This window comes from Saccostrea cucullata, unplaced genomic scaffold (genome assembly GCF_032062105.1).
Source record: "Saccostrea cucullata isolate Sc308-1 unplaced genomic scaffold, CSIRO_AGI_Scuc_v1 ctg1358, whole genome shotgun sequence".
Lineage (NCBI taxonomy): Eukaryota > Metazoa > Mollusca > Bivalvia > Ostreida > Ostreidae > Saccostrea > Saccostrea cuccullata.
The window spans coordinates 18,752-46,005 of record NW_026940214.1 but is presented as its reverse complement, the minus strand read 5'-3'; the positions used below and the strand labels follow the sequence as shown (position 1 = coordinate 46,005).

Below are 27,254 nucleotides of genomic sequence, written 5' to 3'. Positions count from 1 at the left end.
AATGATTGAAATTGAGAATAAAACGGGGAAAGGGATTGAATGTATATGTATTTCTGCTTCTAAATCATGTGAGTGATTCTGAAAAAATTTGCTTTTTTTTTGCAATTGAATGCAATTATATCTAAATTATAATATTCTTTGATAATTTTCCTCCAATGGTGATCAGGATTGGATTCCGTACACATGCACCGGATTTCACCAATGAGTTTATAAAAATACAAACAGAGGGAATGGAGTGCCAATTTTTTCCCGTTATTTAAGAAAATTTCATTTAAATGACTTTTGAATGTGTCATCCAAAACTTTTTATGCATGTAATATGACAGTTCTACATAGAAAGTTTAATCTTAAATTGTGATACCTCTTTTTTTAACATAACACTGAGTGATTTACACAAGTGCACATGTGTTGTTTTTTTTTTTATTCGATGAGAAAATATTTAATTGTTAAAAACTCAGCCTGCACTAAAGATTTATATCAGCCGGTAATATATAAATAGTCGAATTTACCTACTGTAAACAACCCCTTTTACTTCCTAGTTTGGTGAAAGTGAAATGGCGTTTGTTTATGTTGCAGTCGTGTTTTTAGTATTTATAACTGGTTATACTTCTGGGTATGGTAAGTCTTTTTTTTTATATTGGAAAATGTAAACGGGAAACAATAAGACAGGTTTTCACTAGCATCAGTAGATGTACATACTCCCTCTGTAAGGGATATATTCTCTCACATGAGGTTGATCTATGTACACTGAAAAGCAAAATACATGTTCACAGTATTCACATTGCGAGAGAGAAAAGAGACATGTAAGTGGGCATATCTTATAAAAATATGAATTGTATTATCATAAAAGTTAAAGCAAGATTTTTTTAGTATTATTTTTCAACTTAACTTTGAAATTAGCTTATATTCATTTTTATACTGAAAGTAATGAAGTAGAAATAGAACGTTTTGTTTTTTCATTTTGCTATAATTGAGAAGATTCATTATTCGCCAACCTTGATGGAACATAAAAGCTTTGAGGTTTTTTTCTTACATGGTAACTTTAAAGAATATAAATCAGTTTTATTTCAATCAAGGAATTGAAGATGACAAGGATGGTTGGATTTGTCATTATTTGTTTGTTTTTTCTTTTTTTTAGAAAATATAGCTCTGAATAAACCAACATGGCAATCAAAACAGTTTAATCCTCCGAACACTTTTTTCAACGCCAGCAACGCTGTGGATGGACTGAAATCTGACTTAAGCGCGTGGGGAGGACAGTGTGTTATATCAGATAGTGGTCAGAGTAACGCCACCTGGTGGGTAAACTTGATGTCTGTTAAAAGTATACATGACATACGGATTTATTACAGAACGGACAATGTTGTGTGGGGTAAGTACACACATTTTGTAAAAACAAGCAAATATCAATGATGGACTTCTATTAAACTGACAACCAGTATTCTGTTATTATCAATTTGTATTGTTCTTTCGTTAATATTTAAACTAAAGGGGGCCGACAATAGTTTTATTGTGTGGAAACTACAGTAGCGAACCTCTTTTTTATACCATATATAACTAACATTAACTTCAGTGTACATGCAAAGTTTGGGGGAAATCTACTGTCAAGGTATTTTTGAGGGACCATCTCAAAATACAGATACATTTACTGTAGGATTATATAGGGAAATGCCAGTCTTTAGCACTTTACAGAAAATTATACGAATACAACAATTCACATTTCGTTCAATCTTTATTTTTTTTTGAGTAAAACTATATCATACAATATATCTAATAAACACAAAATTCTACCGTCTTGTTACCAGAAGAGGCATCTCAAAGTGCAAAAAAAAGCAAATTTTACTATTTTATAGAGTATTACAGAATATGACGTTCACAAAGAATTCACATGAAAACATAATAAAAAATATTTTAGATATTCTCAAATATTTATATGTAAAATATCAAGAGCCTATTTTTATATCTTTTTTGTAAATAAATAAATAAATAATAATAGTTTTATTATCCCTTTCTCTAAGAGCTACAGATTATCATAACGTCAAAAACACACTGCAACGACGTCAACCTACCTATCAATTGCAGAATCGTTTAAAAAATTAGTTATATCAAATTGTAATAAAATTTTTATACCTATAATTTCTTAATTTTGTTTAAATTTTGATAATCAAGCGAAAAAGGTTGCATTAAAACAGTAAATACGCTTCATTTTACTATGATGTGCAAAATATTGCGCAGTGGAAACTATAGTCGCCCCCCTTAAATGAATTCTGAGTTTTGCTTGCTGCAAAAGGACATGAAATCAAACACAGTTAAACTCGTAGGAATAAATAATATTTTTTATATATGTATTAAACAACCCGCATCTATGCTATTTATTTACATGAACATAAGTATTTAAATGCAAATGCATATCCCGAATATGTATCCAACACAGTAACTTTAAGCTTATACGTATCTGGAAAAAAAAATTGTACAGGTCTTATGGAGTTGGGTTTGTCTAATAACTACGCAGCTCCCTTCTGGAAACTGCATTCCACGTTAGGATTCCCATGAGAGAAAAACACGTACAATTTTTCATTCTTAGAGTAAATTGGCATCTTAATCTACATGTATGGTCAAATGAATGTTAATTTTCCAAACATGGACTTTTATTTTACTCTTGTAGACTGAACTACAGTACAGTTAAGGTTAGCAATGGAAATATAGGCGATTTTTTAAGATAAAAAATACATACTTTATTAGGATTGGCGATTCTTTTTAGGACTTCATTGATATCTATAGGTCATCTATAAATTCCAATATTGCAAAGGTATAATCAAAATTAAAATCTTAGTTTAATTTATAATTCTTTTCAAAACTTTATTTACTTTGTGAAAAGTACTGCGAACCTATATAGATTACCTTATTTAATAGTAAAATTTAATATTTTGAACAGTACGAGGGCTAAAAATTATTTTAAAAAAATCACTATAACTCTATAAAGAGCAGAGACAAATTAAGGAAAATTTGTCAACATTTTAGAAAGAAAGAAAAAAAGAAATAAGCAAAATTTCTCCTTCATAGGATAATTAGATACGTTCTGCTGAAATTATACACATGCATATGTTTATCAGCCATGAGCAGCATCGCTACGTCAATTTATCGTCACATCAGCGAGATGTTTCCGCATGTGAACCAATCGATTGGTTCACGTGTTTTTTTTTCTTCCTTGTCATATATCATATTACAAAAAATCCAACTTTATCTTTTCTTAAACGATTTAAAAAAATACGTGCTGTTGCTACATCAGTGTAAACTTTTTTTTTATTTGTCATACATGTAGGGTGACTTTGCATCATGCAGTGCCGATATACGCAACACGGGTCAACGTTGCTGATTATGTTAGTTAGGTCAAAATTGATAGTCATCCGGAGGATTTCATTTTACTGTGGTTAAATCAATGGTCAGAAAATAAAAATATAGCAATGAAATAACAATCTTAAACTTGTGCAGTATTTTTGTTATTGTTTTATCAGGTTGATCTGCCTGGAAAAGAGTAATAGAGAGCTCTTTACAAAATTTTAAGTCTCTTGCTGCTCTGCCTTGAGGTTAAATTCCATTTTTTCGTCGTTGTCAGAATTCTTTATTGCGCTTAATTTTTTTTTTTCATGATTTTCATATTTCTGATCAAAATTCTAACAAATTTATACAAAATGCAGTCAAAATCAAATTGAAAAATTATAAACAGAAATTGAATTAGTATCGCCTTTATTATGGGTGCACCGTTGGTTTGCACGTTGTTGTTATATATTCTAAATATCTGATTTCGTGACTGTGCCGGGTACCCCTACCATTGACATATTTATTTACCACTGAAGAGAAGAAATTAAATATTTGTAAAACTTTTAGTGTTTTCCAATTTCCATCGAAAGTCGTTCATTAGAAAGAAAAATATACATAATGTCTCAATAATTTCCAAATAACCCTCGTATATTGAATTATTTGCTGGACAACTAAATTAAATATTAGCTATAATTAATTCATTTGCAAGATTTCATAAGGTTCGCAGCACTTTTAAAATATCTTCTCGAGTTTATGTGTAAAAACATGACAGGACAAGTTGAGAATATGCCCTTGCAATACATCAATTTATCAGGGTCCTTCTATTACTTTTTCAATGAATTTGCATAAAAACACTCGACATTATCACTTGTCGTTGAATATACGGACAGCATATATATATAACATAGTAAACTAGTGTTGATTGTAACGGGGACCCTTACAGATGTTCCCCAAACGCTCCCCAAATCCCTTTTTGTGCTTTATTCCTACAAGACATTTTTTTACGAAATATGATCAGTATCGAATGATTTCATCACAAAAGCAACAGTGATATCAACTATATGTCATTCAACGAATTGTTCACGCAAGCACATGCATGATGATCATAGCATGTTGTCTATACCATTTACATATCTATATTTTGTGAGAATCAATTTTTAAAAAAAATCTTTAAAATATACATGCTATTGCTCTTCAAATATATTGGTCATTTTGCATATTTCGCGCGCACACGTGCATGCATGCATGTTGTGCATTCAACTTTGATAGTACCATATTGTAGGAATCCATTACACCTATGTTATTCAAAATTATTCCCATTTTGTTGAAGCTAAGAAAGTCATAGGCATTTAAAGTTTCAGCCAATCAGATTGCAGCACACATGGATTTACGTGCTTTCCTGATAATTCTTATATATCATGCTCTAGATCTTAATAATGTAAAAGCATGTTGCAAATTTCAAAGAATTCTGTCAAAGAAACAAGAAATATATTGAAACTTTAGTTTCAGCCAATCAGAGAGAACTGCACATGAATGCACGTGAGATCTTGCTATTTTGACTATGTCCTCTTGTCTATGCTTCTAATACATCCTTTTATCATGAATTTCAAAGCATTTCATAAAAAAATGTTTAAAAGTTATATCTATGTCAGTTATATTGGACATTTCTCGTGTTGCATGTGCACACTCTTGCAAGCACACGTGTATTTGCATGCTTTCATTATAATTCTTATACATCAAGCTGTAGATATCCCAAATATATGGCTGTGTTCAAAATTTCAAAGGATTTTATCAAAAAACAAGAAAGATATTGATACTTTAGTTTCAAAAAATCAGAGCGAAGCACATGTGCATGCGCGCGAAATGCCGCGTTTTTAACCATGTCATCTTGTCTATGCTACTTATATATCCCCATAATATGAGTTTCAAAGAATTTCATCAAAAATTGAAAAAGTTACGTCTATATCAATTTTACTGATCATATCTCATATTGCACGTGCGCTCTTGCAAGCACGTGCGCAATTGACCTTTGTTCGGCAAATCTACATAACATGTCTCCTGACCCTAAAAACATTTCACCTTAGTCGGATGTGTAGTTTACAAGATCACTCGAGTACAAAATTTTGCCAGGAAGAAGAAGAAAAAATAATAACTAGAAACGGTCTCGTTGCGAGCACCGAGTAGTTCTTCCGTCCGTTTTTTTCGATAAGATGAGATATGATTTTGACTATGATCTTTGATAAAAAATTTAATTGATAAGGCTTGTAACTTTAAAGATTTTTTTGCTCAACAACGTTTCTTTTTCTTTTTGTTTTCAAGCTATGTAGAATAGAAATATATAGGTTCCGGCCCCTCAAGTCCCTAAAGTGGTCGTTTTGCAAAAATTGAATGGTTATATTGCTAAGAATACGATTTTGAGCATCTTTTATGCAATACTCCTTATCAAAATATTTCTCCTTTCCGAGGTATAAAGAAGCAAATATTTAGCATTTTGGGAGCTTATGGCCCCTTATTACGTAACATATGATAATATTTTTGAAATGTATGGTTGCAGATTGTTAAGATAAACATTTTCGCTTCAGAAATGTATAACAAAATCTTGATAGTTAAAAGTTATAAATCAAAACGTTTTGGCCCCTATTTGCCCCTTATTTTAGAGGTCGGACCCTTTTTCTTCTTGTCAAATGAAAGAAATTGTAATTCTGAACAACTTTTATTTTATATCCTTTAAGGTAAGTCACTCGTCAGCTTTTTAGAAAAGTTCACGCAGAAGCTTTTACTTCAAAACTACTTACAGTACCCGCATCGTTATTCTTTACAGGATACACGATACGATAGGATACATGCACGATACGATAGGATACACGCATGATACGATAGGATACACGCACGATAGGACAGGATACACGCACGATAGGATAAACGCAAAACACGATTAACGCAAAACACGATAAACGCAAAACACGATAAACGCAAAACACGATAGACCTGATAAACGATCTACACGATAGGATAAACGCAAAACCTGATAGGATTGTTTCAAAATGCGGAACATATTTTGACAAGACGAAAAGATTATTTTGAATTAAATCTAAAGATTAAAGATTATTTAAATTAAATTATATGTTTAATTTTAATACTCACAGAGCTTCAAATCTAAACTATAAAGTACATTTAATTATTATAAAAAGAACTTGAGATCTCTGTATTAATTTTACAAAAGTTGTTTATTAATATATATATATAAAAAATTGACAGTGGTTAAATGGATGTTTATGAAATGGAGACTGTATTTTTTTTTAAATTTCTTCTCAAGTGTGTGAATTTTGAAACTCTATAAACAGATTTATTATTCATGAAAAATATACATTTTAATTTTTTATCAAAAAAATTTATCTACAAGTACCAAGTTATTTCACGGAAGAAATTTACGCAATGAATTAAAATTTGTTTTCAATGTCTAAAGCTTACAATCTGCGATGTATCCAAAAATCGCAATTAAATATTAATATTTTAGAAAATAATACAAGTAGAAGACTGGCCGAAAGAAAGGTTTAAAGAAAACGGCTGTAACAAAATTTATAAATTTAACCTGATAGATCTATCAAGAACGAAACAGTTCAAGAAAATTAAATTTTCTGAATAGAAATCTAAATAATTATTTAAATAATGGCGATCTGCATTAATACATGTAAACTGTGTCATGAGAATATGAATCTGCTACAACTGCATATGTACATTTACGCTAAGCTCTGACTTATGTACTTGTAAACATTTTACATTACAGATACTTAAAATATCGTATTTATTAACGAACATTGAATGGTTAAATACTTTCTTCTTAACAATACAATACAGAAAAATGAATTAACAAATATTAAAAGAGTGAAATACGACTTTTCCGACTAGATAATTATAAATAATTGCTATTAAACTCTGTGTGTACTGTTCCTAATAATAACGAAAAATAGGTTTAATTCGGCAAATAAATTATTAAACCTTAAAAATCATTTTACACTGACCCGGTAATCTCATATTAGGCATATTCGACGGGCGGTATTTTGAAAGTCCGCAACCAATTTAAAATTAGATAAACAAGATCTAACCAAATAGCCAAATATAATATTGAATTCTTAAATAAAGTTATATACGTATGGAATAAAATCGATTAATACTGTAATTGATTCGGTGTTTTTATTAGTCTTGGATGATCACAGCGGATCAGACGACTCCTTTTGTTTTATTTTTATAGTAAGATACCGTTAAAAAAAATATTGCGAGCTAATTTTCATAGTTTAGAATGTTAGAACTATTTCATCCGTTTCTACGATCAATGAAATTGTTTCCTAGAATTAATTTTGTCCGTTTTACGTAGAAAACCCGATGACCCGAAAGTGCAAGTGCCATAATTGCAGTATATTCTTTCATGTTTATAAAAGACTTATTTACATAAACATAATGGAAACATTGTTCGAAATGAAAACGGAGTAAGTTTAGGGACTTCATTTCATTAAATTGATTTATTTGAATTTTTATTTAACATTCAAGATGATTTTTTAATCCAAAAATCGTACAATTATTTAATGTATTTTGAATTAAATCTTTGATAAAATTGTTCAAACAAGTTATGAACAAAATTCCGAAAATAAAAAGTTGCGTTTCATTAGAACCAGGTAGTATTCGAGTTTACTAATTGACCCCAGGTGAGAAATCAGTACAGGTATGTTGACGGTGATCACACACACACGGGCCGAGGTGTCAGTTAGGGGAGAAGGGGGAGGGGGTGGTTGACCGCACAGGAAGACATTGTGCTAATTAGAGAGCTACACATAGTGTCTGTTTTTTTGTAAGGAAATGTCTTCGATTTATTTTGATTTTTGGCATCCCGATGGATTATATTTTGAGTTTATTTCCACGCGGAAATTTAAGGTAAGCTGTTAAAAAACTTCATGTTTTCCCCTGTACATGTATATATTATTTTTATGTTATCTAATGCCAGATAAAATTAATGAAAATCTTTTATTTTATAGTAACAGCCATGGTGTGATAAATTGAATTGGGTAGAAAGTTTTCATTGATTATATTTTATAATTTGATTTCTTTTATTAATTTAGACATTAATTTATAATTAACTTTTAAAAATAAATTTAAAATTTGAACAAAAACGGCCAAAATAGTTGTTAAAATCATCTGGATCATTTTCTTATGTTATATTATATTTGTAATATGAAGACTTGAAATAATTGTGCATACATGCAGGTCAGACGCGTAAACATATTTCTAATGTTATCAGACAATAAACAAGGAAAAACAGAATATTGCATGAAAAAAAGACACATTTTAATATCCTGCTTATTATTTATTTATTTGCTTTTTGTCTACACGAACATCGTAGCTTACCAAAAATCTTTCTCCGGTAACTCCGATTCATTTGAGAAAATCATATTAATAGTATTTAAATTTGACAAAATAAATCATACAATTCGATTAATTATTTTTTAAAGAAATAGATCAGTTGATCGATCTACTTATAATTTCATTTCCGAAAAATAGAGTTACTGTTTAAATTTTGACAATTACTCTCTGCTTTACCATGATATAATTATTTTATTTGTTTAAATAATTATTTATTAATATATCAATTTATTCATTCATGAAATACGCGATTAATTATATTTTCCTTCTACGCTTTAATATTTCTTATATTGATGTAAAAGAAAGGGATAATTTTTTTTTCTTCTCTTTTTCGGTTGAATTAATCTTATTTCTATTAACAAAACGAAAAAGAAACTCGGAATAGCTCAGTAGTTTCTTTACATAGTAAAGATAAAAAGCGAGGGTTTCCGAATATACACAATAAACGCAAAACACGATACACGATAGAACCTGATAAACGATTTACACGATAAACGCAAAACACGATAAACGGAAAACACGATAGAAAACGCAAAACCTGATAAACGGAAAACACGATACGATAGGATATGATAGGATACACGCACGATACGATAGGATACACGCACGATACGATAGGATACACGCACGATAGAACACGATAGAATTGTAAAGAATAACGATGCGGGTACTGTATCAAAATTCAAATTTTATAACATATTGAAATTCAACAATGTAAATTTTTTAACATTCAATGAAAAAACTGCTCAAAAATCTACAAAAAAGAAAGATTTATGAGGGACTATTTCTTTTCGTGGAAGGATATTTAGCAGAAAATTCTACAAATCTGCACATTTATAAAATATAATGTAATGGAAATTTAGCCTCATATACTTTTACTCGGAGAATATTTTCCGTTTTGATATTGCTAAAAATATTTAATATAGGTCTTAATTTATATTTTCAGACCAAGTTTCACACCTTCCCTCAATAAACTTTTCCAAAAAATGAAAATATATTAAAGAAGTCAAGGTTAAATTTACACCATTTTTTGCCTGAAAATCACATATTTTGACAAATATTTCAAAATTAACATCACTGACCCCACCTTTTTCTTTCATTATTTCAAACTACTCGATACTTGTGACTGATCAGCACTCAAGTTGTAAAAAGTTTGATATAAGAAAATTTTTTATTGTCTATTAAGTTTTTAAATACCCCAAAAATGTTATTTTTTAGTGCAAAAAGGTCACACAATAAATTATGCGCATTAATTTGCAAGATTTGTTTAATAATAAATATTATTCAAACTATTTTACGTAAAATAAGATTATATTTATTGCCATGCTTACATCTAATCAAATATAATAAGGGTTAAAGTAATTAACCAAAGAGGTGAATTTTAAGTGCAAAAAGGTCAACTTAAATGTACCTTAGATCAGTAGGATGCACACTGACCCCCTATTTTCTTTGCGATTTTGAGCTACACTTTATGAGTACTTATCCAAAATATACTTCTCAAAAAATCCTTGATATAGCAAATTTCAGGAGTGACTTACCTTAACAAAGTAATTACAGGTACAAAGATATCAAAGAAAAAAGGTCAAATTTTGCGAGACATTTGTGAGTCTATTTTTCGAGCCCGAACGAACTTAAAATTCTTTCGCGCTGGAAAGATGTAGACTCAAAAAAGCAATTCTACAGTCCTTCCTCTACCTTCACTGAAAATCTCAAGTCAATATCTTCATTCGTTTTAAGTGATTGCCAGGACGAGAGACCTTCTAAAAATCAGTAAATCAAACTTCGTTTGGGGAACATAAATAGACATTGCATCCAAGTGAACGGCCTTTTACATAACTGCAAATAATTTTATTTTTAAACAAAAGACATTTTTCATTGTACAAAATGTGACTTGATCAAACTCTCACTGTGTACACACTGCGTCATTTACGCGAGTTAACGTCACAATGACAATTGCATTGCTATCAATCCATTGTTTATATACGCAGGTACGATACGGCTTCCCGGATAATATTGCTGTATATTTTGTGCATGCACTTCTCTGAACTACATATGCATAACTTCCTAATTGAAAATGATGTAAGGTCACTGCAAACTTGAGCTGTAATAATGGGGAGAGTGTCATACACTTTACACCGTATATCAATCTGCATATAAAGTTTCAAAAAGATAGTGTAAAATAAACGTGTCTTAATCTTTCTTTTTTTTAAGTCTAATATATATGAATAACTTTGATAACTTTGTTTTATTTGCCTTGTTTGAAAGACAGGGTGTTTAAAAAACAATGTATGTCTGAAAATGTACGTTTGATGTTTGTTCTTTATTATACCCGTGGAAAAAAGCAGGATTCATAATATGTTAAGAAAAGAGCCTGGCGCAGGTGATTAATGAGGATTAAATTGAGGTCTCTTGTAAAAATTTGTTAGACAAGTTTCCCCTTAATTGAATATTGATAGGGGAAAATGTATGATGGTTCTGATTTTCAATGGATGTCATTGTTGATTGGAAAAGACCATCGGTCTGTAAGTTTTTCTGAAATATTTTGTACTATAGTCATTACATGTATATAACTTTTCCCAAGCACTTCACAAAGGAAAAAAAAATGACAGTCACGTGACCAACGAGGTCATGTGATACCGTAACAAACATGTTTATATATAGCCTAGGAAACCCTTTATATGAATTGGCCATATTTAGGTAACTAACTTAAAATTCAGAATCGACCTAGCAATGCAGTGTTCCGTTTAAAACGCATTTAAAGGAATGGGATACCAAAACATTGCAGCGTATTGCTGAGCACACTGCTCCTCAACAATAGCTACCTAACCCGCTAACCATATTTATCTGGTGCGTATACATGTAGCACATGAATGGGTTTTTTTTGCAGTAGACAGACTTGTTTCGAGAGAAGAAGTATTCTATATTATTTGAGACCCAATGTACTAATCTTCATTTCATAACCATCATCATTTCCATCTCTGTAGACTTTGCAATTTACAGTGCTCTGGAAATTACCACGTGTCTGTCAGAAAGATTCCTTCATAAAGCATATGGAAATAACAAACAGTATTCAAAATCAGAAGTCAATAAAACAATACAAATTAGGAGTAAAACATACAACGACCTCCAAAACATCACAGGTCGGATAACAATCAGAGAGTGGTATTTGTATGATCGATACTGACAGTATTTTTTCAATGAAAATTAATATCCGAATACGAAAAATGGAAAGGTTCAAAAAGTTCATATACTTAACTTTAAAAAAGTCACTTTGGTGCTACTTAAATTGTAAAAATTGTAAACAAAGTATTTCTATGAATTGACACTCAAGCATTAAGATCAATTTGATAAGAAAAAAAAATGTTCCTAGCAGATAACGTATCATATTATACTGAAATGCAAAAGAAACGCAACAACCTACTTTAGGGGGAAATGATTATGTAAAGTAAAGAATTTTGTAACTTAGAATTATAAACATCTTCAATTTTGTAAATACACAAGGTGTATCGGTAATTAAACGGATGAACGATTTTCATACCATAACCGGAAGTCAAGGCTGCTTAACAGAAACCAAAAATTTCAAGTTTACCAAAACATTTGGCAATGTGATGGAGTTTTAAGGGTTTGAACTGTTCATCTTAAGTAATGCAGCAATATAAATTAACAAAAAAAAAAAAATAATAAAACCTCCTTTCATTTCCCGTAACGATGCTAAGGATTGTTACAATGTTACAACTTGCGAAATGTAATACATTGGGATTATTACATTTTGCTTTATTACATTTTGCGTTGAAATCAACGCAAAATGTAGCAACGCATAATGTTTTAATATATTTGTTGGATTATTACATTTTGCTCGACGCAAAATGTAATAACGCAAAATGTAATAATCCAAAAATTATATTATTACATTTTGCTTATAACATTTGGCTTGATTTCGACACAAAATGTAATAACGCAAAATGTAATTTTCCCAGTTTATTACATTTCGCATTGTTATTACATTTCGCGTTGTAAAAAAGGCTTCTTGAAAATGGCTTAAGTACGCATTTACATTACTCTAGCTGGAAAATAAATGATTGTCCTAGGACCGGAAGTCCAAGAGTTACTACAGTGCGCTAAGTTAAAGAAAATTCGACCTAATCATCTGAAAAACAGGCATTTAAAAATTGGCAAAGAATAATTCCTTCGCTCAGATGTCGATATTGATTAACCTATTGTATCATAGAAATTAAGCTACAAATGGTGTTTAGGGCAGTCTTGCATGTTGTAATTGAATGTCTAGGATGGGGTGTTTTAACAGTCATATGTTACTTAGTAATGTTTAAAGACAAGCATTTAACATTTTTATCATATCTCTGATGTTCTGAAAAGTGAGTTAAGCAGTACTGTATTCTTTTTTGAAAATCATTAGATAAAAAAAAACAAACATTTGAAGATTACTGCTTGTTGCGTTTCTTTTAGGTTTCAGCATATCATTTTTCTTTTTCTTCCTGGATACTTTTTTGTCCGCGAATGATCTTGTTCATCTGATGTAGGTAAAATCTCTATAGGGTCAGTGGACATGTTTTGTAGATTTGCGGAATCAAGGTCATTTTCCGTGCACGTACTTGCAAGAGCGCCTACGTACAACATGTGAAATCACCAATTTAATAGATATTGTCATAACTTTTTTTATTATATGTTTTGAAACTCATAACATAAGTATATATTAGTTGTATAGACATCTACAGCACGACATTTAAGAATTATCATGAGAGCATGCGCATGAACGTGTGCTGCAGTCTTACTGGCTGAAACTTTAAATGTCTATAACTTTCTGGGTTCTTAACAAATTGGGATGAAATTTACAATATGAATAAGTATAATGGATTCCTACATTATACTACTATCAAACTTGAATGCAAGGACATGCAAGCATGCGCGTGCGTGCGTGAAATAGGCAAAATTACCAATATATTTGAAAAACGGTAACATTTATATCTTTATGATTTTTTATTGGTTCTCATAATATAAGGATATGTCAATGGTTTAGACAACACGCCATGTTCATCTTGCATGTAAATGAACGTGCGTGCGCGTGCAATGAGTTAAATGATATATAGTTGATATCATTGTAGTTTTTATAATTTTTTTCGTGAAATCTTTCAATACTTAGCATATTTAAAAAAATATTACAGGAATTAAGCCCAAAAAAGGAAGTTGGAGAGCGTTTGGGGAACATCTGTAAGGGTCCCCGTTACAATTAACACTAGTATTTTCTTTTGTTTAAGATGATTCAAATGGATACACGATGAGATTTTTAGGGTTTTATGTTTACATTTCGAATACAACAAACAGACTTGATGGGTATTTATGTTTTCACGATACAAACTACACCAGATCAACCATACCAGCAGTTGTAAACATAACCTGTCCTGTACACGGTCAATACGTCATCTACTACAACGTCAGACCACAGGATGCAGAACGTGCTGCTCAATTCAGCCAGTATGCTTACAACGAACTTTGTGAAGTTGAAGTATACGGTATGTTCGTTTGTTCTCTATGTATTTCAAATTAAATATGTTCAACGTATTTCAAAAAAAAGAGAAGGCAATGAATCGATCATTTTCCTTTTCGTTTATTTTCAAAGAAAGATCCAAAGAGTAAATCGATTTTTTACTCACCGCCAAAAATAGGGAATATTAATTTACGCTCAATGCGTCTATCCGTTCGTCCGTCTTTAGTTCTGTCTATTTGTAAAGCCTTCGTTTCCATGTGATATCTCAGGAAGTCTTTGAGCATTTGCAATACAATTTAACACATTAAAAACTTCTGTGACGCCAGATCATTGTTATTAGTCTAGGTATATTTAACCGATTCAACTAGCACTAGTTCGATATTTTAAAGATCCATTGGCCATTGCCTATCGGTTGGATATTTGAATACCCAACTGAGGTGCATAAAACATATAAAACAATAAACAAAAGAGATAAAACAATTTAAAAATGTATTTCCAATGCACATGTAAAAATGATATTTACTCCACATTTGCCACTCTATTAGAATTAATGTACAGTGCACACAGAATTACCGTAATAACTTTGAATTTATCACATTTATCGTGTTTCAAATGCATTTTCAATGTTCACAGAATAACAATACCCCCGAATTTTGCACACTTTTAGAACTATTTTCGGTCTTTAAATTTCGAAAGCATCACTTTTTGACACATAAATACATTTTTACTTTGAGTCTGAAACTACATCACTTCTTATTGATGAATATTAATTCAAGGTCTATTATCAGTAAATCCTTTCAGATTATCCGAGATTCATCACTGTTTCATACTTTCCGTAAGTACTTTCCAAATCAACTTAACTAATTGACAGCCCGTCTATTTTTCGATACCGTTTTTATTGCAGATCTTAATATGTCATGTTTTTAAAGCAGGTTCCGCATACATGTAACAACGCCAATCTTTTTATCTGTTTAAGCACTACTGCAAGTTTTTTTCCGAATGGAACTCCATAAGAATCCAACACTTTTCCTCAACAAACACTCATCTTATGATATGAAATGACAAATTCTCAATCTTTTAACAAAATTCTGTTGTTATCTTCGGCTTTCAGGTCACAAGTATTCAAAACACTATCTGAACCTCTCTAATTTACTTTCGATTTAAAATATTCTTCGTCTGATTTCACGACTGTTAAGTTCAATGAAAAGGTTTAAAATGACATCAGCACGATGTAGTTTCATGCTCACTAGTCCATGAATAAAAGGGGTGTTCGATTAGGCTACTATTTTGTGTCACAGTTGGATATTTAAATGGGCTACTTACTATTATGTTACAGCAAAGTTGGATATTTGAATGGGTAAATGTTTCTTTGAGGCCCAAAGTAGGGAATGTTTGAAGTAAGATAAATAACTCGATCATGTTGAATGGTTTAGAGAAATCATCCCCTCCTCGGAGAGAATGTTTTCTCTAAACTATTCAACACTATCTCTTTATTTATCCCTTATATAACTCCCTATACAGTAGATCTCTATAAAGGTCTACAGGTCCAAAATCCAGGTCATAGGTTACAAAATCTGTTTTAAAATTTCAGGTTTATACGATATCTTAAGAAACCTTTGAGCTTTTGTAATGAAAGTAATCACAACTCTCTATGGCTTTAGAAATACCCCTTTTAATTTTAAGGTCAGACGATAAAATGTCAAGGTCATAAATTTACATGTTTATACTTTTTCGTTTAGTAAAACTTACATTTGGACATCTAAAGCAGCTGCCCCTTGGGGGTCCGGGTTAGAATAGGTCCTCAATACCCCCTTGCTAGTGTAAAAGGCGACTAAATAAGGCGATCCTTCGGATGAGACCGTATAAACATAGGCCCTGCGTCACAGCAGGTGTGGCACGATAAAGATCCCTCCCTGCTCAAAGGCCGTAAGTGTCGAGCATACACCTATATTTGCAGCCCTTCACCTGAAATGGTGTCGTCTCCATATCAGTGAAATATTCTGGAGAGGGACTTTAAACAGTACACAAACAATCAATCAATCTAAAACAGCTTTTGCTTTTTTGCATTTAAATTTCATACCACGAAGAAAACTAACAAGGCGTGCTGTCATTCTGTCCGTCACTATGATCGGCTGTGTATATGTTTGTCTGTAACACTTTCGTATCCAAGCGTTATCTCGAGAAGGCTTTGAACTTTGCAATTAAATTCTACACGACAATTTCTTATGGTCGAAAGATTACGCCTTATGATTGTGAAGCCTTAACTAAGCCTTAATCATTTTTTTTTTATTTTGACAATATACATGTATAACGTGTAAACATGTATACAAGATTTAAGTAATCTAATGTTTGCATTCAATTCATCACTATATCTTATTCTTCTCTAGCCAACTGTAAAGAATCTTGCTTAGTATACCAAATGTCCATGGCTCAGATCACGGCTAAGCCTTTCTTTTATTTACTTACTTACTTACTGACTTAGGCCTGTCGTTCCGTGAGGAACATAGGCCATCAACGACAGTCCTCCAACGAACACGATTTTGAGCTGCTCTGGCTGCATCGTGCCAGGTCATATTCTGTGTCCTTAGCTCCGACTCCAGGTGTTTCTAGGTCGTCCTCGTTTTCTTTTGCCCTGTGGGTTCCAAGTCAGGGCCTGGCGTGTAATGCTGGATGGTGGCTCCCTTAATGTGTGTCCAATCCAGCGCCACTTCCTCTGTCTTATTTGTACCTCCATTGGTTCCTGCGTCCACGTCTCTGCACCATACAGTAGGACGGACTTTACATTGGAGTTGAGGATCCGCAGTTTGGTGGTAGTACGTATGCTCTTTGAGGCCCAGATGTTCTTTAAAATGGTGAATGCAGTCCTAGCCTTGCCAATTCTTGACTTGATGTCGCAGTCTGTGCCACCGTGTCTGTCCACCACACTCCCCAGGTAGATGAAGAATTCAACTTCTTTGATGGCCTCACCACCAACTGTGACTGGTGTTTAGACAGTGGTGTTTATCTTCATCAACTCTGTTTTCCTCAAGTTCATTGTGAGGCCCGTTCCTGCCGATTTTGTTGCAAAATGGGTTGTTTTATCCTGCATTTGGTTTTGGTTGTGTGAAAGGAGAGCCAGGCCATCTGCAAAATCAAGGTCGTCGAGTTGCGTCAGGAGTGTCCACTGTATGCCATTGTTCCTGCCTGCTGTGGTTGTCCTCATGATCCAATCAATGACCAAGAGAAAAAGAAATGGTGACAGCAAGCAACCTTGTCGGACACCTGTCTTGACCTCGAAACTCTCAGACATCTGCCCAGCATGTGTAACTCTGCATATCATGCCTTGGTAGGTGTTTCTAATCAGGGAGACTAGCTCTGGGAGCTTACTTACTTTACTTACTTAATGACGATATTCAACATCTGGAATGAAGAACTTATGACGTCAGACGGATACAAACTATTCTATTGTGTGATAAATATGTTATGGTAAAGATTCTTTATACATGTACATCAATTTATTGAATAGACAGTCAACTCTTTTAGTTCACATTTGCATTTGTTTTGCCTAAGTGCATAATTTAATTTTGAGTTATTCAGCAAATCTCTGAAAGGGAGGGGTTGACACAAAAATCTAAACATCCTATTCTTTTTTTTTTCCCTCAAGCGGCGGGACTAATTCTCTGAATTACTTTGTTTTTATATAGATTGGACGGTCTTTCAACTTACAGTCCAAGATTATTTTGAAAAAGTTCTTATATTTATTTTGGTGCACCCCCTATAAAGTAAAATTTAAGGGCATATAGTGTTTGCACTGTCTCTTCAGCTGTATGTCGCTTTATCTATTTGTTCCCAGAAGTTACATTGCTATTAAGTTTTGATTAGTAGGACCTATAGTTTTGGCATGGAAATAAATGACCTCGTAATAATACCAATGGAGTTTACTAAAATTCTAAAACGAATTACCAAACTTAAACCAAGATCATAATTCTGGAAGAATTAATGCAAGGGTTATTACATTTTCTTATGTTCAGTTAGAGTAATTTGACCTTTCCATTAAGAAGAATATGGAGTTAACGTACATTATTAAATATTTAAGCCCATTAAACAATACAAAATAGGAGCAGAGCAAACACAGACCTTCGAAAAACAGAGGTGGGATCAGGTGCCATGGTAGATCGAGCATTCCCAGCTAACCGGTCACATCCGCCACGTGCACCTTGTCATAATCAGGAAATAACGGAAAAATCCGTCGACAATTCAGTGTATAAATAATGGACTAACAATAAGTAAGAAAACCGTCAGTCAGCATAGAACTTACGAAATGATGAATTTGCAAGAGACTGCTGATATTCTTATTTTATCAACTTGCTTGTAATTTACCTGGTTTTAGAAATTGTTCAGATGCAGATAATGCTCTTGCGTATCGAATCAACAGAGATAGATACACCTCGTATGCAGGTGATGAATGTATACTGCAGCAAAAGTAAAGGGAATAGACTAAAGAAAAGTTGAATTCATAACGTTTATCGTATAGCTTGGATGTTAGATATCTATTAACGTCTGTTTGAGGTTAAATAACCAAGTTTGCAACAGATGTGTTAAACTCTGTAGTATCTTTTATCTCAGCTCACTAGGAAATATCGTTTCAACATAGGAATATATATTACCATTGTTAATTGACAATACGTCGTCGATATATATAAATTTCGAGTTGAAGGCCACACAAAGTTTTTTTTCTTGTAATATACAAGATATTTCCCAGCCTTTTTACGTTGTCCTTGTACATTGATCTACTTTAAAAAGACTACATCATTGAAAATATTTTTTTGAAACAATCAGGCTACAGGCCCTCTTTTTTTTACAAGTGTATTCCACGTGAAACGTTCTTCTTTTACTATCAACTAATGAACTTTTCGGACCGTCACGACCTTCAAGTTTGACATACTTAAAAAAAATAGCACCTTACTTCTGAACAGTGCTTAGTGTTGATGTTATATATATATATATATATATATATATATATATATATATATATATATATATATATATATATATATATATATATATATATATATATATATATATATATTACTTCACATGTGTGTTTTTATTACAAGTCATATCTTAGGTAAGTTTGGTTTGACTGTTTGACCTTGATGATATTTTTGTTCTGCTAATCAATGGTGCTTATTAGATTATGGCTATCAAAGATACATTCATCGTAAACATATTCTTTCTCAGTCAACTTTTCCCAAACCCCTTTGTACAGGGGCATCAATGTTTAAAATGTTTAAAAAAATCAATTTTGGCTACAATTGATTACCAACTGGATTCTTATAACGATGTTGTAAGAAATTATTTTTTTTCTTCATATCTCTATACTAAAATGAAGACATTTTAAAAAGTTAAAAAAAAAACACTTTTAGGTTGTATCGAAACTGGAGTGTATGGACCAGACTGTTCCATCCCCTGTCCCGATAGAAACTGTCGTTATTGTCACATAGAAACAGGTGTTTGTCAGGGATGTAAACCTGGGTATCAGGGACATCAATGCGAACTACGTAAGTTTCAAAGTAGATTATTCACCAAAAATATTTAAATAAATTTTACCAACTGCAAAGTTCAATACATTTCCTAAAGGAATATTTCGTTCTTTTTTTTTCAAAAAATAAATATTTACAATTACTAATCAAAATTAGAAGAAAAGTAACTCGTTAGGAGATTGTTTGCTTTTGTGCAGCCTTTTCTTGAGTTTCTGAACTTTTGAAAATGAGGAAAAAATTTATCAAAACTGATGTAATTTAAATTAATTAAGAGAAGAAGCGAGAGATAAAAGAGTTTGAGATTCATATATTCTAATCATCTCCGTTTATCATTTAGCTTGTAGTCCTATGGTCTATGGAGAAATATGTTCTATGACATGCGGTAACTGTAGTGGGGAAAATACGTGTCACAATGTCAACGGAAGTTGTACAAACGGATGTGACGTCGGAGTTTATGGGGATAAATGTAAAACACGTAAGTACTATCACGGGTGACAAGAAGAGTCTTTTTCTTCAACTAGTACGTTTTTTTCAATACCATTTTGAATTTTAATTTTGAAAAAAAGTCCCTAATGTTTTCCAACTAATTTTAGCATGCCCCATTGGTTGGCATGGACAAAACTGTTCTGATATGTGTAGTAATTGTAATGAATGTGACAGATTCTCTGGACAATGTGAATCTCCTTGTTACTCTGGATGGAAGGGACTTTTTTGCAACAATGGTAATTCTGATCAATATAAATGTCATAAATAGCATAGTTTTAATTTTAATTCACTGCGTTATTATGCAAGATGTAAAAGCCATTCATAAAATATATTAAGCATTAGACATAGTTGTACCTTAAATAGCATACTGAAAGACAAAAAAAAAAACCTGCAACAATAAATTGAGTGGAAAATATAATTATAAAATTTAGACATTCTGTCTGTGTGTACACTATCATTTCGGGCGATATTTCAAGAAGATTTTGAGCTTATGCAATGTAATTATATACCAAGTCTACCTAGGACCTTTCTCACCCCTCTCAAAGTGCCCGCCCCGTTTGTTTTATTAGTATTTATAGTATTACATATCTCGCTGTTTTTAGCACAGGGGCATGAGAAGAGTTATTGCGTATAAAACGGGTTCTCGGCGGACTTTATGTTCTTATTACATCTTTTAGAAGTGTTTAATAAAGGCTAAATAAATTAAACACCATGGATTGTGTAAGATTTTGATAATACCGAACATGAATATATACATGTATGTGACGTCACTTCTGCATATATTTGACTCCCTGTGAGGCGATTCCGTGGTCTAGTGGTAAAATGTTTCTCGCTTCCCTTCGAGAGGTACCGAGTTCAAGTCTAGGACTCACCATTTTTTTTTTAGAAATACTATTTTTTACTTAATAATAGTATTAGGCATGCGAAATGAAAAAAAAATTCCACGTCTGGCTTGTACAAACTCATAAAATCATCATTACAGTGTGATAAATATTCCTTATAAAAAGAATCTTCTATACACATAGTAAAGAATAAGCAATTTTAAAAATCTTTATGTCCATAATGGTACATTTTAATTGCTTCAGTATATGCATGCATTCAATTAATAATTCTACAAATTTAGTGAGGGGGATCCTACTCCCCCCCTCCCCCCGAACTGCGCATGTTTTACTTAATTTTCCTTAAGCGGGGGACACAAATTCTCTGAATAACCTTGTTTAATTGTGCAGACTCTTCTTACTGTACACGCTTGGGCTAGGATGTTGAAATGGTAGCAATGTTTTTTTTTTCTTTATCATTATTAAACATATTTCTCCACAATAGGTACTTCACGTATCCATAAATTGGCGTATTAAAAATATAGCGTAATCACTAGGCATGGAGTAGTTGGTGTTATCATGAATCAGCGCTACAATTATCTATGTCATATATTGTATTTATAAATGATTTCTAGTAGTATTAATAAATTAGCTAATCTTTGACATGCCAAACCCGCTAAATTATGAAGCCTACTGTTGAAGTACTCTTACAGTATTTAATTAAATAAGTAAAATAATTGGATTCAATAGAATGCAGCGGTGGTGGATATGGTCAGGCCTGTGAACAGAAATGTGGAGCCTGTCTGGGATATAAACAATGTCACCACATCAATGGTTCATGTCTTGAAGGATGTGACCCAGGATTTAAAGGAGATCTTTGTAAAACGGGTGATAATTTAATAACTGCTAGCATTTTTCTTATCATCGGTCGTGTTATTAAACGATACGTGTGCACTTTAGACGACAAACGCCATGGACATTAGAAAATATATATTTTAGGTTGTTCATCTGGAAAATTTGGTATCAACTGTAAGCAGACTTGTAATAAAAACTGTGGTGTACCATATCAATGTAACAGAGCGACAGGAAAATGTGAGGGTGGATGTCAACCAGGCTGGGAGGGACCTCGATGTTATCAAGGTAAAAAAATATAGGTCAGAAATGTATAATGACCATTGTGCTTTTAATTTTTCTTATAACATTCAAGAATGAAAAAAAGGAGTCAAGTGTTATTCTTTTTCAGTATGTAAACAAAATAAGTACGGTGAAAACTGCTCTCATTCATGTGGATTCTGTCAGGACTCAAACTGCCACCATGTGAATGGTTCGTGTTCAGGAAAATGTTCGGATGGATATCAAGGAACCTTATGCAATGAACGTAATTCAACTTTTATAATGAATATAAAAAGGCATAAGTATGACCACGGGAATTTTTTTCTTTAAATAAAATCTAATAAAACATCAATATACCTTTTCTTGGATTTAATTGAAAGGAAAATCTTTTGTTTTTTTTTTCATTTCGCAAAGTTTTCTGTATTTAAAATGAACATCTTACCTTTGATAACAGAGTGTAAGACAGGATTTTATGGAGAAAATTGCAAGAGAGAGTGCAGTATTTTCTGCAAGACATCACGTGACTGCAACCACGTGACAGGCAATTGTAATGAAGGATGTATCGGCGGATGGCAGGGTGCTATGTGTTTGCAAGGTTAATACTTTTTTATAGTCTAGATAATGTTTTTACTGCATTGCAAAAAAGAAATGTTTTGCAATATCAATATATCTGTGAAACATTTGATTTAATTTTCTTTATGCAGTTGCAGAGAAAAAGGATGATGCTGATTTTCAGTCAAGATTTTATGGTGTTCTTGCCGTTCTCTGTGTTTGTCTGATAATAATCGCAATTTTGATTGCTTATATATGTTTCTATAGGTAAGGTGTCTTTGATAAATATTGGCAAACATTCTCTCTCTCTCTCTCTCTCTCTCTCTCTCTCTCTCTCTCTCTCTCTCTCTCTCATATTTTAAAATCTATAATTTTGTGTACAAAAAATGACGATTCTTTCAAATATATTTAATACATTCATGAAGATGGAATATGAAAGGAAAACTAAAGAAACTAAAGTATAAGGAAGATAAAGAGACAAAGCCAACAACATTTAACATGGACATTATCTCTAATAAAATTGACGAAGACGACAAGAACGGATACCAAGAGCTGGGTGAACTGGCGCTACCATCAGATTATGATCGAATATGAACTTTTGAATATTTTAAAATATTTTAAGGTTATACAATTAAAAAAGTCATTTCAGATATAAAATAAATACAATAACATACCTGTAACTCTGGTATGCTGACTATATTTTTTACCTTGTATCTTGACTCAATAACTGTGAAAAGTGTCAAAACTCAAATACATTAAATACTGGAAATATATCTGAAACTAATAAATATACATTTAATCCAGTAACTACTTACTACTCTAATTTCAGGGATTTTTTTTACATAAGTGTATGTGTAAATTAGGGTATGTCATTCAATTTGTAAAATGACTTCTTAATTTTTTTGTAATTGTCCGAAAGGAATGGCTAAATATCCAATATCAATATCCAAAATGAGGGGAAAACCTCTTCGCTACAGTGACGTTACAATGAAGAATACAATTATAAAATTCTTTTCAACTACAGGAAAGAGAATATAAACACTTCGAAAACGTCGGTACCAGTTTCAATGTATACTCTCTTAAAGAAAACGTCATAGAATTGCACAAAAGAATTATAAAATAGAATAAAATAGATAAAAAGTTTTCAGTTGTACTTGCATTTACAGTTTGCAAATCTAAGTTTCTTACAATTTTTTTTACCAAAACTGACAAGCAGCATTCTTTCATAAATTTCAGATATAAAGTCAGTAAGAAATGATCCATCGTACCTTTACTGAAGTGATACAAAAGAAAGACATGGTAGTTATGATGAAATGATTTTATAAAATGTTAATCATGAAAACTAGCTCTAAATACATTTTGTAAAACGTGACCAAATTTTGAGAGGAAAATTAGCCGATATTACTATAGACACGATTTATTTTAAATGAACAGGAAGGATATCCAAAAAAATATCACTGGGCTTTTTCGAAACACATCTTTTTTACTCGTCTCTGCCTTTTAAGTACATATGTACCAACTCTTGCCTCTAATGCACTTTTATGGACGACTGTACTGATCAACTTCTAAAACCGTTTTGTTCAAATCTTCATTAGGAATATCAACATACAGGTATGATAATAAATTATAGACCAAGGGTAAATCTTGATTGCGATTGCGTGGACCCTGCGGTCCACGCAGTAAATATATAAGCGAAGTTAAACCGGATGCCCTGGGCAAACGACAGGCTACGCATGCGCGCAAATGCTAGAGAGTTCGCACCTTAGATAACTTGTCCGTAGAATAATTCGCCCTATTCGAATTTAAATATGCCATTCATTGGCAAATCGCGCTTTTAAATCTGCACATCGCATTTACATATTCATTGGCAGATCCGATTTCCTCTCTTTTACATATACTTTTATACTAAACATTGATTCTTAGTACAAACATTTTAAGAAGTTACAGCATATAGATACATGTAACTTAACAACATGAATGAGAAACGTCACTCAACGAACAGAGATACATGTAGTTTATAAAGCTTTGAAAGTAGAGCAAGTTTTCACCGGCATTAGTTTTGTGCATCAAGACTCGCAAAATAATTTAATATTTCAGCAATCTAATTATCGTTTGATAAAGGTCTGTAGCAAGGGCTTTTAATGTGTGTGTGTGTGTGAGGGTGAGGGTGTGTGTGTGTGTGTGTGTGTGTGTGGGGGTGGGGGTGGGGGCTTCGACAAAATACAAAACAAACTGCGATGTACAGAGGTGTGCTACACGTGAACCATCAGATCTCCAGATCTCTCAAGATTGCTAATCGGAGATAAAAAGTCACATTTGTGCTTTGAGACTACGATCAGTTATAAGTGGCAGATAATTTTAGAATAAGTGAACAAACCTTACATGAATATTCCCTACACCTAAAAATTTTCTTAATTGAATTTCAGTTAGAAAAAACATGCATATGGTCCACGTATTGCAGTCCTTTTTTAAAGGACAGCAACTTGTTTGTATCCATTTCCATATAGGGGTAAATTTAGTTAAGGAAAGAAAAGAATGAAGTCGCAGGCGCCTAAATCTGTAGAAAAAAAAAGGTGAGGAGGAATGGGTCAATTACGCTTTTTCGTCTCTCAATTATCGACCACAATGCTTTTTTTTTCGTGCAGGTGTACTGTCGTGTACAAGTTGTAGATTCTTCATATTTATTTAGAAGGGATGATTGTTGTACCGGGTACTTTAAAATATTCTATAGATGTTTCATGTCACTTTTCGTTCTGTGTCACAGGCAATTACAAGAACAGACCTTCACACATGTAATTGAAGTTATAGAATCTAGAACATGAACCCTTCAAGGCTCATTTACTTTTAACAAGTCTAGGACATCGCAATTTGCGATTGTAAGATTATATTTAAACCTGTTCTTTTTGGTCCAAAAATAGTATTCCCATGTTTATCCATCAGTTAAAATATTATTTTAAAAGGTTGTTTTATGCGAATTTTTGATACAATTTAAATATATATTTTTTTCCTTCATATTTTGAAACACACACACACACACACACACACACACACACTCTCTCTCTCTCTCTCTCTCTCTCTCTCTCTCTCTCTCTCTCTCTCTCTCTCTCTCTCTCTCTCCTATTGCTTTCTAACCTAATGAGATCGCATTTGGAGTTAATCTTTCAAAGCCTGTAGTTTTAAAACAAAATAAAGAATATATTAATACGTGTTTATGAAAAGGTTTTTTTTTTTCATCAGAGCCAGTTGCCTCACAGAATGTCTTGCAGATACTTGCAGGACTTCGTGGATTCATACGTTGACATTGTTAGCTGTAATTGTTGCAGGGTTATCTTAGCTAGAAGCATTTCGAGAAGTTTGTAGCCTGTTAATTTTCAATTTGGCAAACCACAGCCCGATTGATGCAATGCCTATACTTATCACAGCTCCAGAGCATTCCCATGAAGACAGCTTGAATAGTAAGGGGACTACTGATTGATCCTGCAGGACACGTGTTTGCAATACCACAGCTATATTTTTTATAATTTAGAGGCATAATCATATGTTTGCCAGAAAGGGTGCAAAATGCGCACGTTTTTGCAAATTCAAATCTATCTCAGAGGAGAATGGAGATATTGTGTGAATCCTTGTCTTCAGAGTTGAAAAAACAAAATACATACATAAGTAAATTTGCTGCGTGTTCATACGACAAAATTTACTCACGAGAACTAATAATTTGCGACAACATGTATGCAAAAGTTAATTTGCACCTAGTCCTGACTAGGTGTAAATTTACTCAACTGTGCAGTATTTACATGTGAGCAAATCAGTTCATACGACAAAAATTGCACATATGAATAAATTTACATATGAGTAAAATATACTTAGGTATGCAAATCATGTCATATGAATGGGGTATAAATTATTACTTGTCGGAAATGCAATATAAAATCCGGAAATAAAATGCAGCAAAAATTGGTAAACCCCCCCCCCCCCCCCCCCCCACTTACCCAAAGAAACTAATACATGTAGTACATGTACACACTTCGATGCTCGATTGAACACTCTAATCGGCACAAGATTTAGAAATTCAAATGTTTATAAAAAGGAAACTTTATTGACGCATAATAATCTTTGCCAACCTTTTTTAAATTTTATTTTATTTATTTGACGACCTGCGAATAAATAAAAACTGTCGCGTATGATAATTGATCAACATTATAATAGATTTCAACATTAGCCCTGACCAATACTTACCCAAACAAACTTACCAATTGACATTCTCGACTTTGAAGGAAAAAAAAATGTATCATTAATGTATCACAATGATAGGAAATTTAATAATCTCTTTTAATCCAAAAACATGAAAGAATGGCTTGAAATATTTGTATGCAACTACACGGCTTTCTAAGGAGAATTTGGCATTTGTTAGAAAAAATTCTAATTATTCATTTTTTTTCTCTCGTATTCTGAAAGCTCGGAATGTAAATATTGTGGGCGCTTTTGCGTGTAAAACAGCATGTACTAAGATACAATCATGTACCCGAGA

The 27,254-nt window shown here is 32.4% G+C and overlaps 1 protein-coding gene across 4 annotated transcripts; it reads left to right on the top strand.

Annotated features, from left to right (window-relative positions):
* Window positions 1–503: 503 nt before the first annotated feature.
* Window positions 504–26,104, top strand: LOC134254974 (multiple epidermal growth factor-like domains protein 11). 4 transcript variants are annotated; one of them, XM_062737510.1, is made up of 13 exons: window positions 504–617; window positions 1,138–1,371; window positions 14,009–14,263; window positions 19,644–19,778; window positions 20,098–20,235; window positions 20,354–20,482; window positions 21,815–21,952; window positions 22,064–22,204; window positions 22,308–22,442; window positions 22,632–22,772; window positions 22,882–22,996; window positions 23,155–23,351; window positions 25,967–25,984. In XM_062737510.1, the coding sequence occupies exons 1-12, from the start codon at window positions 554–556 to the stop codon at window positions 23,321–23,323; spliced, it is 1,794 nt and encodes a 597-aa protein (XP_062593494.1). In that variant the 5' UTR covers window positions 504–553; the 3' UTR covers window positions 23,324–23,351; window positions 25,967–25,984. The 4 variants fall into 4 exon arrangements, with proteins under 4 accessions (XP_062593494.1, XP_062593495.1, XP_062593493.1 ...); XM_062737511.1 differs by lacking the exon at window positions 23,155–23,351 and having other exon boundaries at window positions 25,967–26,104; XM_062737509.1 differs by lacking the exon at window positions 25,967–25,984 and having other exon boundaries at window positions 23,155–23,467.
* The last annotated feature ends 1,150 nt before the right edge of the window (window positions 26,105–27,254 follow it).